The sequence below is a fragment of the Schistocerca nitens genome, chromosome 2 (assembly GCF_023898315.1).
Source record: "Schistocerca nitens isolate TAMUIC-IGC-003100 chromosome 2, iqSchNite1.1, whole genome shotgun sequence".
NCBI lineage: Eukaryota > Metazoa > Arthropoda > Insecta > Orthoptera > Acrididae > Schistocerca > Schistocerca nitens.
Window position 1 is genome coordinate 196,913,777 of NC_064615.1, and position 14,791 is coordinate 196,928,567.

At 45.5% G+C, this 14,791-nt stretch overlaps 1 protein-coding gene across 1 annotated transcript in view; it reads left to right on the forward strand.

Moving 5' to 3' along the window:
• The window catches only part of LOC126234919 (glutamate receptor ionotropic, delta-1-like), a 191,641-nt gene that overhangs the window by 61,239 nt on the left and 115,611 nt on the right, over positions 1 to 14,791 (forward strand). The window contains exon 5 of the mRNA XM_049943659.1: positions 11,755 to 11,940. Coding sequence (XP_049799616.1) covers positions 11,755 to 11,940 — 186 coding nt within the window. The remainder of the gene's footprint in view (positions 1 to 11,754; positions 11,941 to 14,791) is intronic.

Below are 14,791 nucleotides of genomic sequence, written 5' to 3' on the forward strand. Positions count from 1 at the left end.
AGAACTCGCCCCAGTTGTACGACAACGTTGCTAGCGACTATACGGACGAAGCCTTTGCTCTCATTTGCCGAGAGACAGAATAGCCTTCAGCTAAGTTCATGTCTACGACCTAGCAAGGCCCCATTAGCCTTAGATAGCTTGTATCTAAAGAGTCGCACTTGTATCGCCACAATCTCCGGATGTCTCATCAAGAACGATGTATACAAAGGAAGGATTAAAAGTTAAGTAGTCCAGAAGATATGTACTTTTCTTTATAGCATTCATTAAGTCTCCTGTTTCAGACCTCACTCCATCTTTCGTGAGTTAGCGCGTGCATCTTGGCCGCCTCTTTCAATTAGTGTACGTAGTGTTGGCAAGTCTGCCGACACTACACAGTATATGACACCATGCTTGCTGGTCATGGCAGTATTCATGACACAGCCGTTTGTGTTGTTGTGCTAATGGCAGCGTGGCACTGGATGGTAAGACCCTAGACTGACTCCTGCTAGTCTCGGACCAATGGTACAGGATGACAACGAATGTTGCGGGGAGTACATTGCTAGTTCTCGGATGGCAGGCACAGATGTGAAGGGTTACGATGTGCATTTAGCATTGGAGGGCAGCGTGGAGGGCAAAAATCGTAGAGGGTGACCAAGAGATGAATACACTAAACAGGTTCAGAAGGATGTAGGTTGCAGTAAGTACTGGGCGATAAAGAAGCTTGCACAGGATAGGGTAGCATGGAGAGCTGCATCAAACCAGTCTCAGGGCTGAAGACCACAACAACAACACGATGTGCAGCATATACAGGGTGTTACAAAAAGGTACGGCCAAACTTTCAGGACACATTCCTCACACACAAATAAAGAAAAGATGTTATGTGGACTTGTGTCCGGAAACGCTTAATTTCCTTGTTAGAGCTCATGTTAGTTTCTTCCACCTACGCTCAATGGAGCACGTTATCATGATTTCATACAGGATACTCTACCTGTGCTGCTATAACATGTGCCTTTACAAGTACGACGCAACATGTGGTTCATGCACGATGGAGCTCCTGCACACTTCAGTCGAAGTGTTCGTACGCTTCTCAACAACAGATTCGGTGACCGATGGATTGGTAGAGGCGGACCAATTCCATGGCCTCCACTCTCTCCTGACCTCAACCCACTTGACTTTCATTTAAGGGGGCATTTGAAAGCTCTTGGCTACGCAACCCCGGTACCAAATGTAGAGACTCTTCGTGCTCGTATTGTGGACGGCTGTGATACAAAACGCCATTCTCCAGGGCTGCATCAGCGCATCAGGAATTCCATGCGACGGAGGGTGGATGCATGTATCCTCGCTAACGGAGGACATTTTGAACATTTCCTGTAACAAAGTGTTTGAAGTCACGCTGGTGCGTTCTGTTGCTGTGTGTTTCCATTCCATGATTAATGTGATTTGAAGAGAAGTAATAAAATGAGCTCTAACATGGAAAGTAAGCGTTTCCGGACACGTGTCCACATAACATATTTTCTTTGTTTGTGTGTGAGGAATGTTTCCTGAAAGTTTGGCCGTACCTTTTTGTAACACCCTGTATAGTACCGTGATCCTCTGTGATGGTGGTCACACGTGGTCGACCATAACCTTGATGACGGGTATGTCTGCCCTCACGTTCCTATGCAGTCCAACATCAGACCACTATCACATCCGAATGCCTCACAAATCTGAATAATGCACTATTCGACTACCTGTTTCAAATGGAGAGCTACAGTGAGACCCTTTTCAAATTCCATCCTGTGCTGGTAGCGCCGTCTCACACGAATATGCGGGATCTCCGTGTCCCTCATAGTGATCATTCCACGTCCGATGCTCGTTATGTACCCTACCAAGCCTGGCAGCGACACTAAACACAAACAACACTAACACAGATGTGATTCTTTAAGTTTTCCTGGCGTACTGAATATTCTATAAAGTTTCGGGATTGCAACCGGGTCATGTTGACTTCTTGCCACAATATTTCGGCTGGCAACCGTCCAGCTGTTTTCAAGTGAGTGTCAGGTGCTTGAGACTGCTGGTTCACGGTGTTGGCTTTATAGCAAAAATAGGTACTGAAACGCGTGCGAATCCTTCTGGAATTCAGTTAATGAAGAATCTGTGGAAATACGTCTTGCACAAAATCTTAGAAATCGTGACGGCGCCTTTCAATTGAACAGGGCTTGGGGTCCGGTAATCTCTTTAATTTACTTTGAGAGAAAACAGTTTATACATAATGGCACGTCTGGTAACATCGGACGCGAGCGCGCATTCCGACAAGAGATGTAGTTTCACCTTTACACATGCGCCTGCTCTCCACAGATGGAACAATATTCGCAAAAAAATGGTTCAAATGGCTCTGAGCGCTATGGGACTTAACTTCTGAGGTCATCAGTCCCCTAGAACTTAGAACTACTTAAACTTAACTAACCTAAGGACATCACACACATCCATGCCCGAGGCAGGATTCGAACCAGACTGTAGCGCCTAGAACCGCTCGGCCACTTCGGCCGGCAATATTCGCAGAGGGTGCGGATTTCGATAGAGGATGCTCCTGTGACGGCCGCCAGTGCGCATGCGTTTCCGCGACAGTTTTTATTATAAAACCGAAATTGTGAACTAGGAGTCACGGCCCCCCCTACCAACTCTAAGCTCACATTCTTCCCCCTACTGCTCAGGCCTCCCTCTCCCCATCCCTTCCCCTTTGCGCCCCCCCCCTCCTACACCCTCTCCATCTCCTGTGCCACCCCTTCTGTGTCTCTGCACTCCCTCCTGCCTCGTCTTCATTCTTCATCTCCCACCCCACCCATCTCCTTCCTCTTGGTGCGCTTCCTGACCCCCTTTTTCATCTTCCTCCCGCCTTCCAGCCCCCCACCGCACCTTCCTCCCCTCTTTTTCCCTCCTCTCCAGCCTCCAGACCCTCGGCAGGTCCCTACCAGCAGTTTTTATTCTTAGTGAGTGTTCCGTCGTTTCCAGTGGGTTTTTTTAAGCGTCTCGCTCTGTGTGAAGACTTTTGTGTTTGACTCCAGTGATTTTAAGTACGCAACAAAACGCCAGCTGTAGTCTTTTAACTTTATGTTGACTTTTTAACTGTCTCCCAGTGCAAGTCCCCGTATTAGTGTATATTTTAACTTTCATCATTTCCATTTACTGTGATTTTTTATGTCCCCTTTGATCCCCCTTTTTATGTAACTCTTTCATGTATTTTTGTAAAGCCATTTGGCTGAAGAGCAGTGGACTGTGCCACTGCCAGCCCTCCCCTGTCCATATGGGGCAGGGGCCTGAAATTACAATAAAGAAAAAAAGCTAGGAGTCACACTATCCTATCCTTCAATGGTACCAGCGCTCCCTCCAAGCTCATATAAACCAGTTTACCACTTGGTGCAACCAGAGGCTCCTTCAAATCAATCCTTCCAAAACCCAGGCAGTCATTAGAGGATGTACCACCCCCTCTTTCCAGCTCCATGATTTCTACCTCACCATCTATAACTGGCCTGTCCAAATTACCCCCACTTTGAAATACCTTGGCCTCACCATTCACCATCACCTCGCCTGGACTCACCATCCCCTTACCATCCAATGAAAAGCCCGCAGCAGACTCTGACTTCTGAAGCTCCTGTCCGGCAGGACATGGGGATTGCACCCTTTCACCATCCTTCATACCTACAAGTCCTTGATCTGTCCCATCCTATGTTTTGCCAGAGTTGCCTGGATCTCCACCCCTCGTAAATTATATAGTGTATTCCCCTTCCGCCTCGCTTTCTGTATCTGTATCCTGTCCCCCATGAGAAACCTCTGTGACCTCATCCCCTTCCCATATCTCCTCTTTTTCCTTGAACACATCCATATCCTGTACACCAACTGCCACCTTGATTCCTCTCACTCCCTGGTGTCTCTGTTCCTCTCCTGTTGCCACACCTTTACCGATATGTCCCATCCTCACTCCATCTCTACACCCTGCACCTCATCTCCCAAAGGAACTTCCAATGTCTCCCCATCCTGGATTATGTGCTTTGCGCCAATATTTATCCTTGCTTCCAACTCTGACCCCCCTATTTCCCTCCCCTCCTCCCTTCAGCTCCCTCTCCTTCCCCACCCCACTCTACTCCCTCCTCCTCCCTGCCCTTATCACTTCTCCTTTCCCAGTCCTTGCACTCCATCCCCATTTCCAGCCCATTGGTGTGCTATCGACTTCACCCTTTGCCCCCTTCCTAGCCCGTCTCCTCCGTGTACCCCTCATCTCTCTTTCCTCTCTTCCTCCTCTCTGACCTCTCCTCTCTTGGCAGGCCCTTCAGATTCAAACTAAAATGCATTTGCTTGATTGTGTTTGATGTTCACCATGTATGTTAATATAAGTGCAGTGTATCTTCAATGTCGTCGTCCCGTACTGTGAACGCCGTTTTTAATTGTTATTCGTGCCGCCAGTGTTTGTGTACTACGTATTCATCGAGTGCCATTTTAACTGTACGTGGATTTTATGTAAACGTGCCTCGCTAAAGTACCCCTTTTTGTATATTTTAACTCCAATTGTGTCCCCTTCTCATGTGATCTGTAAATTTCATCTTTTATCCCCGTATTTTATGTATGTACTGTTTTGTGATATTTTATGTAAACTCTTAGCTGAAGAGCGGCAAATTGTGCTGCTGCATGCCCACCCCTGCCCACAGGGAGCAGGGGAATGAAATGACAATAAAGGAAAAAAGAAACTAGGAGTCACCAGTGGCGGAAACTCACCTGAAGATGGCTGGACGTTTGCCAGCCGAAATATTGTGGCAAGAAGTCAACGTGATCCGGCTGCGATTCCAAAACTTTATGGAATAACCCTAAAATACTCTGGTACCTGTCACAGAGAACTGCAGTTCTGATCATTTAGAAACCCACCAATGGTGTGTACATTATCGAAGTTGCAACGACATTCGGCGATGTCTTCTGGGTGCTTCAGTTTTTGTCAAGCAGTGTAGAAGCGAACAAACTGGATCTTTTCATATGCTTATACCTTTTTGTAAACTTTCTCTTCTACCTTGTATCATGAATTTATATTCCTTATTCTCATTCACGAAATTAAGTCTCACTCTCGTGACTGCAAGGATACACATTTAAACGTCCGTCTTTGACAGTGGTCTTGCACCTCCTTGCTGTTTTTGGATGGTCACACTGTCTTCATAGTTTAAACGCAATTATAGTTGACCTTGTGCAAACACCATCCTGTGGACAAAGTATTGGCATACTCAGAGCTGGAAAATATAGGAAAGGTTTTGTACAGAAAATATTACAATGAGGCAAATTGAATTTTCTAATCCCTTAAAAACATTTTTTAATAATGTCAATGAATGTTTGTAAAATTTTATTTTTTAATATTGAAACAGATTTTATAAGACTGAGTATATTTTTGTAAATATCATGCATACTACTTTTGACAGGGAGCAACCTTCGAGAAGGTAGAATTCACCCTTGGTAGCGCTGTGAAGGAAGTTGGGATGTATTACGAGAGTATCCACATAAAGCCAAATCCATCAAAATCTCAACTTTGTGCCTTCCATCTCAGGAATACAGAGGCTTCAAGGAAATCACTGGAATGGAACTCTTTTGGAATATTATTTCACCCCTAAGTGCCTAGGGACAATGCTTTTAGAAGACACTGCTCCAACACCAAGCACAGAGTCAGTGCCACAGATAACATCCTCATGACGTTAAGAGGTACAAATCGAGGTTCAAAACCACAGGTTCTCAGAACCACAGCTTTGGCTCTGTGGCACTCTGCTGCAGTGTGTGGATCCTTTGTGTGGTGTAGGTCAACACATGCCAAGACTGTGGACCCTGCTTTAAAAGAAGCTTGCAGGTTAATCACCGGATGCCTAAAAACCACCCCTGTCAATAAGATATACTGTCTTGCTGGCATCGCACCTCCAAGTAATCGTCGAGACGACGTCGCTGCTGATCAGGAGCGACTGATGGTTGAGAACGTTGAAGCTCATCCCTTATGTGGCCCTCAACAATCCCAAACTAGGCTGATATCAAGGAAAAGTTTCCTGAACTGGTGTCGGTAGGGCTAACTCGTCGATTAAGTCATGGGGCCTTACGTCAAAGGACAACCAGCGCGAGTATGGCCAAGAACAGACAGTCAGCCATGTGTGCCAATACCCTCCCTCTCTTTCCATTTTCACGCTCAGTACAAGATTTATTGCTTGCGAATGACGATGCCTTAGGTGTGGGTCAGTTTTGGTGGAATGTTGTCTGAATGTAGATTTGGTCAATTCCTTTGTCTTGTTAATTTAACTGTTTTTCTGGTCTATGTATTTATAAGTGATCGGTATGTAATCATGTAAATGTTTAATTGCATATATCTAGAATGCTTGTGACACGAGAAATCCACATGTATTATAAAAACGAATGTATGTGTGTGTGTGTGTTCCGTATCTCCTCCTAAACCACATTATCGATTTCAAGCGAACTTGGCACACATATCACTTACTGTCAGGCAACAATCTTCGTGGGGTAAGAACCACCTACCTACCATATTTCAGGAGGTAAGACATCATAAACACTTAGATATAAGTTCAGCCGAAATTTTTTCAAACGATCTAACAGTGTTCAGAAAGTAGAGATTAAATACAGTTGGTGGTGGAGTATGTATTGCTATCAGAAGTAGTTTGTCTTGTAGAGGATTTGAAGTAGATAGTTCCTGCGAAATAGCATAGGTAGAGGTTATACTTGACAATCGGACTAAACTATTAGTTGGTTCGTTTTACTGACACCACGACTCAGAAGATACAGTTGCTGAACAGTTCAAAGAAAACTCGAGTCTCGTTTTAAATAGGTACCCCACTCATACAATTATAGTCGGTGGCGACTTCAATCTGCCCTCGATATGCTGGAAAAATTAGACGTTTAAGGCCGGCGGCACGTATAAAACGTCATCCGAAATTGTACTGAATGCTTTCTCAGAAAATTATTTTGAACAATTAGTTCATGAGCCTACTCGAAGCGTAAATGGTTGCGAAAGCATACTTGACCTCTTAGTAACAAATAATCCTGGACAAATAGGGAGCATCATGACGAATACAGGGATTAGCAACCACAAGGAAGTTGCTGATAGGCTGAATACTGTTACACCCACAACCATCAAAAAGAAACGCAAAGTACATCTATTTAAAAATGCTAATAAAAATGCCCTTAATGCCTTTTTAAGAGACAGTCTCCACTCCTTCCGATCTGATCACGTAAGCGTAGAAAAGATGTGGAATGATTTCAAACAGATACTATCGACGGCAATTGAGAGATATTATACCACATAAATTAATAAGTGACTGTACTGATCCCCCATGGTACACAAAACGGGTCAGATCGCTGTTGCAGAAGCAACGAAAAAAACATGCCAAATTTAAAAGAACGCAAAATCCCGAAGATTGGCAAAGTTTTGCAGAAGTTCGAAATATAGCGCGTGCTTCAATGCGAGATGCTTTTAATAATTTCCACAACGAAACTCTGTCTCGGAATCTGTCAGAAAACCCAAAGAGATTCTGGTCATATATAAAGCACACCAGTGGCAAGACGCAATCAGTACCTTCATTGCGCGATAACAACGGTGAAGTCACTGATGACAGTGCCACCAAAGCACAGTTACCAAATACGGTTTTCCGAAACTCCTTCACCAAAGAAGACGAAGTAAATATTCCCGAATTCCAATCAAGAAGAAGTGCCAAGATGAGAAACATAGAAGTAGATATTCTCGGTGTAGTAAAGCAGCTTAAATCGCTTAATAAAGGCAAAGCCTCCGGTCCAGATTGTATACCAGTCAGGTTCCTCTAAGAGTATGCTGATCAAATAGCTCCATATTTAGCAATTATATACAACCACTCGCTCACAGAAAGACCCGTACCTAAAGACTGGAAAATTGCTCAAGACACACCAATACCCAAAAAGGGAAATAGGAATAATCCACTAAATTACAGGCCCATATCACTAATGTCGATTTGCAGTAGGGTTCTCGAACATATACTGTATTCGAACATTATGAAGTACGTCGAAGAAAACGATTTACTGACACATAGTCAGCACTGATTCAGAAAATATCGTTCTTGCGGAACAAAGCTAGCCCTTTACACTCATGAAGTAATGAGTGCTATCGACAGAGGATGTCAAACTGATTCCATATTTTTAGATTTCCAGAAGGCTTTCGACACGGTTCCTCACAAGCATCTTCCAACCAAACTGTGTGCCTATGGAATATCGCCTCAGTTGTGCGAATAGATTCGAGATTTCCAGTCAGAAAGGTCACAGTTCGTATTAATAGACAGAAAGTCAACGAATAGAAGTAATATCCGGCGTTCCCCAAGGAAGTATTATAGGCCCTCTATTGTTCCTGATCTATATGAGTACATAGGAAACAATCTGAGTAACCCTCTTAGATTATTTGCAGATGATGCTGTCATTTACCGTCTTGTAAAGTCATCAGATGATCAAAACGACTTGCAAAATGATTTAGATAAGATATCTGTATGGTGCGAAAAGTGGCAATTGACCCTGAATAAAGAAAAGTGTGAAGTTATTCACATGAGTACTAAAAGAACTCCGCTAAATTTCGATTACGCGTAAATTCAACTAAATACTTAAAGATTAAATTACGAATAACCTACATTGCAACGATCACATAGATAATGTTGTGGGCAGAGCAAACCAAAGACTGCGATTCATTGGCAGATCACTTAGAAGGAGCAACAGATCTACTAAAGAGACTGCTTACACTACACTTGTGCGCCCTGTTATGGAGTATTGCAGTGCGGTGTGGGATCCGCATCAGGTGGGACTGACGGATGATATTGAAAAAGTTCAAAGAAGGGCAGCTCGTTTTGTATTATCGCGAAATAGGGGAGATAGTGCCACAGACATGATACGTCAATTCGAGTGGCAATCATTAAAACAAAGGCGTTTTTCGTTGCTACGGGTTCTTCTCATGCAATTTCAGTCACCAGTTTTCTCCTCCGATTGCGAAAACATTCTGTTGACACCCACCTACATAGGGAGAAATGATCATCACGATAAAATAAGAGAAATCAGGGCTCGCACAGAAAAATTTAAAGTAGAGAAATAAGAGCTCGCACGGAAAGATTTAAGCGTTCGTTTTTCCGCGCGCCGTTCGATAGTGGAACGGTAGAGAGACAGCTTGAAGGTGGTTCATTGAACCCTCTGCCAGACACTTAATTGTGAGAAGCAGAGTAATCACGTACATATATAGATACGCAAAAAACAGCCTCATTGTGCATGTCTTTTAAGTTTATTACTTCGTGCTTCTAGCTCTCTTCACAATAAATTTCGCGGACAGTATCCACATATGCCGCTGAATGTATGTACTAAATTATATCACGGCACCACACATTGTTCAGGAGATATGACGTCATGAACACTGATATGGGTGAGAAAAATGGTTCAAATGGCTCTGAGCACCATGGAACTTAACTTCTGAGGTCATCAGTCCCCTAGAATTTAGAACTACTTAACCCTAACTAACCTAACGACATCACACACATGCATGCCCGAGGCAGTATTCGAACCTGCGACCGTAGCGGTCGCGCGGTGCCAGACTGTAGCGCCTAGAACCGCTCGGGCATGGGTGAGAAACTGCCACATCGTGCATGGCGTTTAAATTTATTATTTCTTTGCTACTACCTCTACTCGCAACAAGTTTCGCACACACCCCATTGAGGGCATGCAACCAACCTGTGTGCATGCTAGACGGACTCGACTTACACCTGGAGTTATGGCCTGGTGTGTGATTTCGTATGACAGCAGGAGCACTCTCATGTTTATCTCACGCAACCTGACTGAAAATTTGTACGTCAATCCGGTGATTCGACCTGTTGAGCTGCCGTTCATGAAGGGTTATTCCAGGGGGGTTTACCAACAGGATAACGCTGTCCTACATCCCGCTCTTGCAACCCAACACACTCTACAGAGTGTCGAAATGTTGCTTTGGCCCGCTCGATCACCAGATCTGTCTCCAATTGAGCACATATGGGACGTCATCAGCTGGCAAGTCCACCGTAGTCCGCAAATAGTATTAACCGTTCCTGCACTGACCGACTATGTGCAGCGGGTGCGGAGGCGCGGTTCTTTCCGTCCCTTTACGACTAACCTGCACCTACCTGCGAACATTGTCTCAGCAAATCATCAGTAGGGAAGCCGAGCGAACCCTACTGTACTTCGACGTGAACCAGGCTGCAATTAGTCACTAATCTACGTTTCGGGAGAAAGTTTTCACACGAAATGAAATGTTGGAAATTTTGTCCTTAATTAATACATTCTGAAACTTAGGTGGGCAAGTGTCACTGCCAAGCCCGTGCTAGTCTTAACACAGTCACTCACAATCCCTTTCACTCACATTAGAAAGTTTATGGTGTTGCATTTCCCGTAAACGTAATAGCTACAAAAATACGGATTGTTTTTGATTGAGAATGCTCGACAAATATTAAGTCTGTCGGTACCTAATGCAGTCACAGTTTTGAGCCACCGACCTGCTCAGTACGCCACGCGGAATTTGTGTTTTTTCTCGTCACAAAATTCACTTAAAAATTCCGAAATTTCTACACACCCATCAGAATAATTATGCCGTCACTCTACAACATTTTTGATGTATGAAACACTGCTAGATCCGGCAACTTATCGTTTACATCGGAACTACTACAAGACACGTCCGAACTGTTTCATGGCTAGACTCCGACTCCTCTCTAGAATACTCTAAGTATTCTCTATCAGTAGAGAAAGGCGCGCGAAGAATACTGCTTGACCATTGGTCAGTTTACTTAGCAGCCAATAGCAAAACGACATCCTCCCGCGCCAGTCCGCGCTTTTCATCACTAACCAATCGCAAAATAGTAAACCTATCGACTGCACTTTTTACCGACGTAATTATCTTATATACTGAAGTTTTGTTTATGCATAAAGTTATTTACTATTGTTATTTATACCTGAATTAACTTTCCCTTTACCATAAACTTACTTTACAAATCTATTCTACAAAAATGCCCTTTCTCCACATCCATACTTCTTCGAAATGTTCCCACACTAAATCCCACTACATAACTCGTTAAACAATTATCTTCATATTAACCTTAAACCATACTCACGCATCATTCATACTGCTAAAACACGTTTATAACATTTTACATACACAAAAAGACATAATAACACTTTATCAAAATATATTCTATTACTTTAGTGCACTCTAGTGGGCACAATCGAAACTAAATCACAGTCCCCTATCCAAAACTGTCCTCTATCGGCTGATACATAAACTACGTGTGCGTCCAGTCTCGCGTCACCATCTGTCACTATTCAGCTCTGAGGCACATCTTCCACTTAAGCGCCTCCAAGGCAGGATCGGTATACGTCGCCACGCCTCACGTGCACGGAACTCCATTCCACAAACTGGCATGTGGAATCTGTACGACACAATAGTTGCACGTTTGCGTCCTTGCATTCAACATTCTGGCAGGTATAGCGGTTATTAATGCACCAGCATTTGATATTTGCAATGGACTACATTGCACTTACATTAACCTGTGAAGTTGCAATGTTAGTCAAATATGTTACCTGCAAAAACGTATTCCCGAAATTTCATTATTCTAGATTAATTATCTTTTGGTACTGTAAATTTTTCCGTCTGTGTAAATTTCATCACTTTCTCTCGCAGCAATGGAAATGAGATGGGAGAGAGGGGTCCGGAGTACTTTATGAACAGTGTGTGACGTGGTGACTGTGCAGGACCAGTGGCAGAAACTCCGCCAGTGGGAGGGGTGAGAAGCGGGCGCGTGGTCGCTGCCGGGGCGTCGCCTGCGGACACAGCGGCGGCGCCAACACCACGCGGGGGCGGAGGGACGTGGCGGGCGGCCTGTGGGCGGCGCCCGGACGCCGCAGGGGCGGCGGGGGAGGCGACACCGCGCAGCGCAGGTCAGTCGCCACAGCTGCTCGCTGCAGCTCGTCCACACTGAGATACCATTCCGCTGTTCCAGTCTTTCTGTCAGCTGCAAGCACTCGATCATACACAGTCTACTCACATTAAACATGAGCACCGCCTATGTTGGACGACAACAAGCATTAACCTCTCACAGACAGCAGGTGGCAGCACTGGCAGTGGAGGATATATAAAGCGGAAAAGAGTGCAGTCGTTGTCGTATTGCAAAAAAAAAAAGAAGCAATTTAATTGGCATCCAAAGGGGCACAATCATTAGCTTTCAGGCCGATGGTGGAAGCATTTCCGAAACTGTTTGGATTGCAAACTGTTCGAGCGGCGCCGTGGTTGAAGATTACCGTGCAAGGCAAAATAGCGCTATCCGATGTAACTGAGATGCACCACAGGTAATAGATGACAGAGGTGAATGATGGATACGCAGATGTGCACCGGCGAATAGACATGCAATTGATTGGCCAGGTGAACGAACGAGCTGCCAACAGTGTCTCCTCAACGACATTCAGCGAACTTTGTTCCTTATCGGCCTCTGCAGCAGGCGCTTAATTCACGCATCCATGCTGGCTGCGGTTCATTGGCGACGAAGGCTGACCAACTGGACATCCACTGAGTGGTGGGAGGTGACCTTTTCAGATGAATCACGTTTTGAGCTCCATCAGACTGAAAGGAAACATCCTGCAACAACTGTCGAGAGGGTGCAGGCCGGAGGAGGGAGCGTTATGGTCTGGGGAACCTTTTCGTGGCATTCCTGGGGTGACCTCGTCATTCTGGAAGGCACAATGGATCAACACATGTAAACATCTATCCTTGGGGGGCAATGTACATATCTACATAATGTCTGTTTTTGATCAACATGATGGAATCTACCAGGAGGACAATGCAATGTATCACACAGCTTGCAATGTACATACATGGTTCGAAGAGCAATAGGACGAGTATAGTGAACTCTCCCGGCCATCATACTCACCGTATTTAAACCCAGTCGAGAAACTATGGAACCACCTCGACTGGCCCGTTCGTGCCATGCATCCTCAACAGAGAAGTCTACCACAGCTCTCCACGACACTGGAGTTGGCATGGCTCCACATCCTTGTCAGTACCTTCAAAAACACCATCAATTTGGTAGTACGTGCCCCCTTATCAGTGCCATGTTGCACTCCCTCTGGCTGGATTCATGCATTGGTTTGCTTGTGATAGATAGGAAAAGTCAGTTTTGGTGCAATGTTTCTGAGTGCGCAAGTTACAGCTAGGCACGGGCCTGTTTGCAGTGAGTTATGCTCACGAGCAGTCACGAAGTAAAATAGAGGCCACAGGGGTGTAGAATCGCTGGAAAAAGCACACACAGTGGTTTGCATGGCGCAAGTCACAGGCAGAAGGGGCCCACTGGCCAACCTAAAAAGTGTTATGAGTAACGTGACACGGAGCGGCGCATTTAGCAAACCATAGGCGCACAGCTGCGTATAAATAGGTGCTGGTTCACTAACAAAGCATTCAAGTGTGGCATCTCTCCTGGATGGAGAGGTGTGTCACACCACTGGCTACATACAGCAGCAGATGAGGCACCAGCATTGCAGTCCTCAGCAGGTTGCTGGTTCGACCCTCTGAGGCCGACGCTGGGTCCATAGCCAGCCAGCAGAGGGCCACCGCATGGCTCGCTACCATGGGCAGTTGTCTTGGCTCCCAACAAGCACCAGTGACATCCATGGCGAGGGCCGCAGATTCAGCTGCCGGATCGTGCTGTGACCCAAGCCACACCAGCAGGGATGCACAGCACGGGCCAACTTGCAGTTGTCAGCAGGCGGCACTGAGGCAGCCATTCCACACCAATCCATTTTGCAGACAGCGAAGTGGTGTCCTCAGCATTGTGGGACCCAGTGACGCAGACCGAGGCGAATGCGGCACTGTAGTTGGAAACAATAAATCACTTGGAAAGCTCGGATGAGTCTTAATATGATGCCTTCTACCTCTTTCCACTACATTTGGTGTTGCTGTTACATTCGATGTCAGAAGTTGGTTCAAATGGTTCAAATGGCTCTGAGCACTATGGGACTTAACACCTGAGGTCATCAGTCCCCTAGAACTTAGAACTACTTAAACCTAACTAACCTAAGGACATCACACACATCCATGCCCGAGGCAGGATTCAAACCTGCGACTGTAGCAGTCACGCGGTTCCAGACTAAAATGCCTTGAACTGCTCTGCCACACTGGCTGGCTGTCAGAAGTTGCCACTATAGTATGACAACCTCTGTTGTATTCTCTCCTTTGGCAAGCTGGATCACACCTGCTGGAATTGGTCCTTTATATGCTGTACATTAGCACTGGGACAGAATTGACATCCAAGTTGCTGCCAAGAGTGTTCTATTGGGGACAGATCTGAAGATCTTGATGGTTACGAGAGAGTCTCAGCATCATGCAAACAATTCATAAAACATGTCATGTGTGGACGAGCATTGTCCTGTTAGAAAACAACACAACAATAGTGTACCATGGGAGATAACACAGGAGTCACCACCAGCCGTGAAGTCATAAACGTTAGTTCCCCCACACCATGGCGTCAGAAGCAGCACCACTGTGCCTCTCTAAAGCGTTGGAAGAATGGGATCTCCGCTCAGTCGCCGCCATAACTTCACAGAAGCTCTTCTGCGAAGAAGTTTGGAAAGTAGGGGACGAGGTACTGCCAGAATAGAAGCTGTGAGGACTGGTTGTGAGTCGTGCTTGGGTAGCTCAGATGGTAGAGCACTTTCCCGCTAAAGGCAAAGGTCCCGAGTTCGAGTCACAGTCCGGCACACAGCCAGGAAGTTTCATGTCAGCTCACACTCGGCTGCAGAG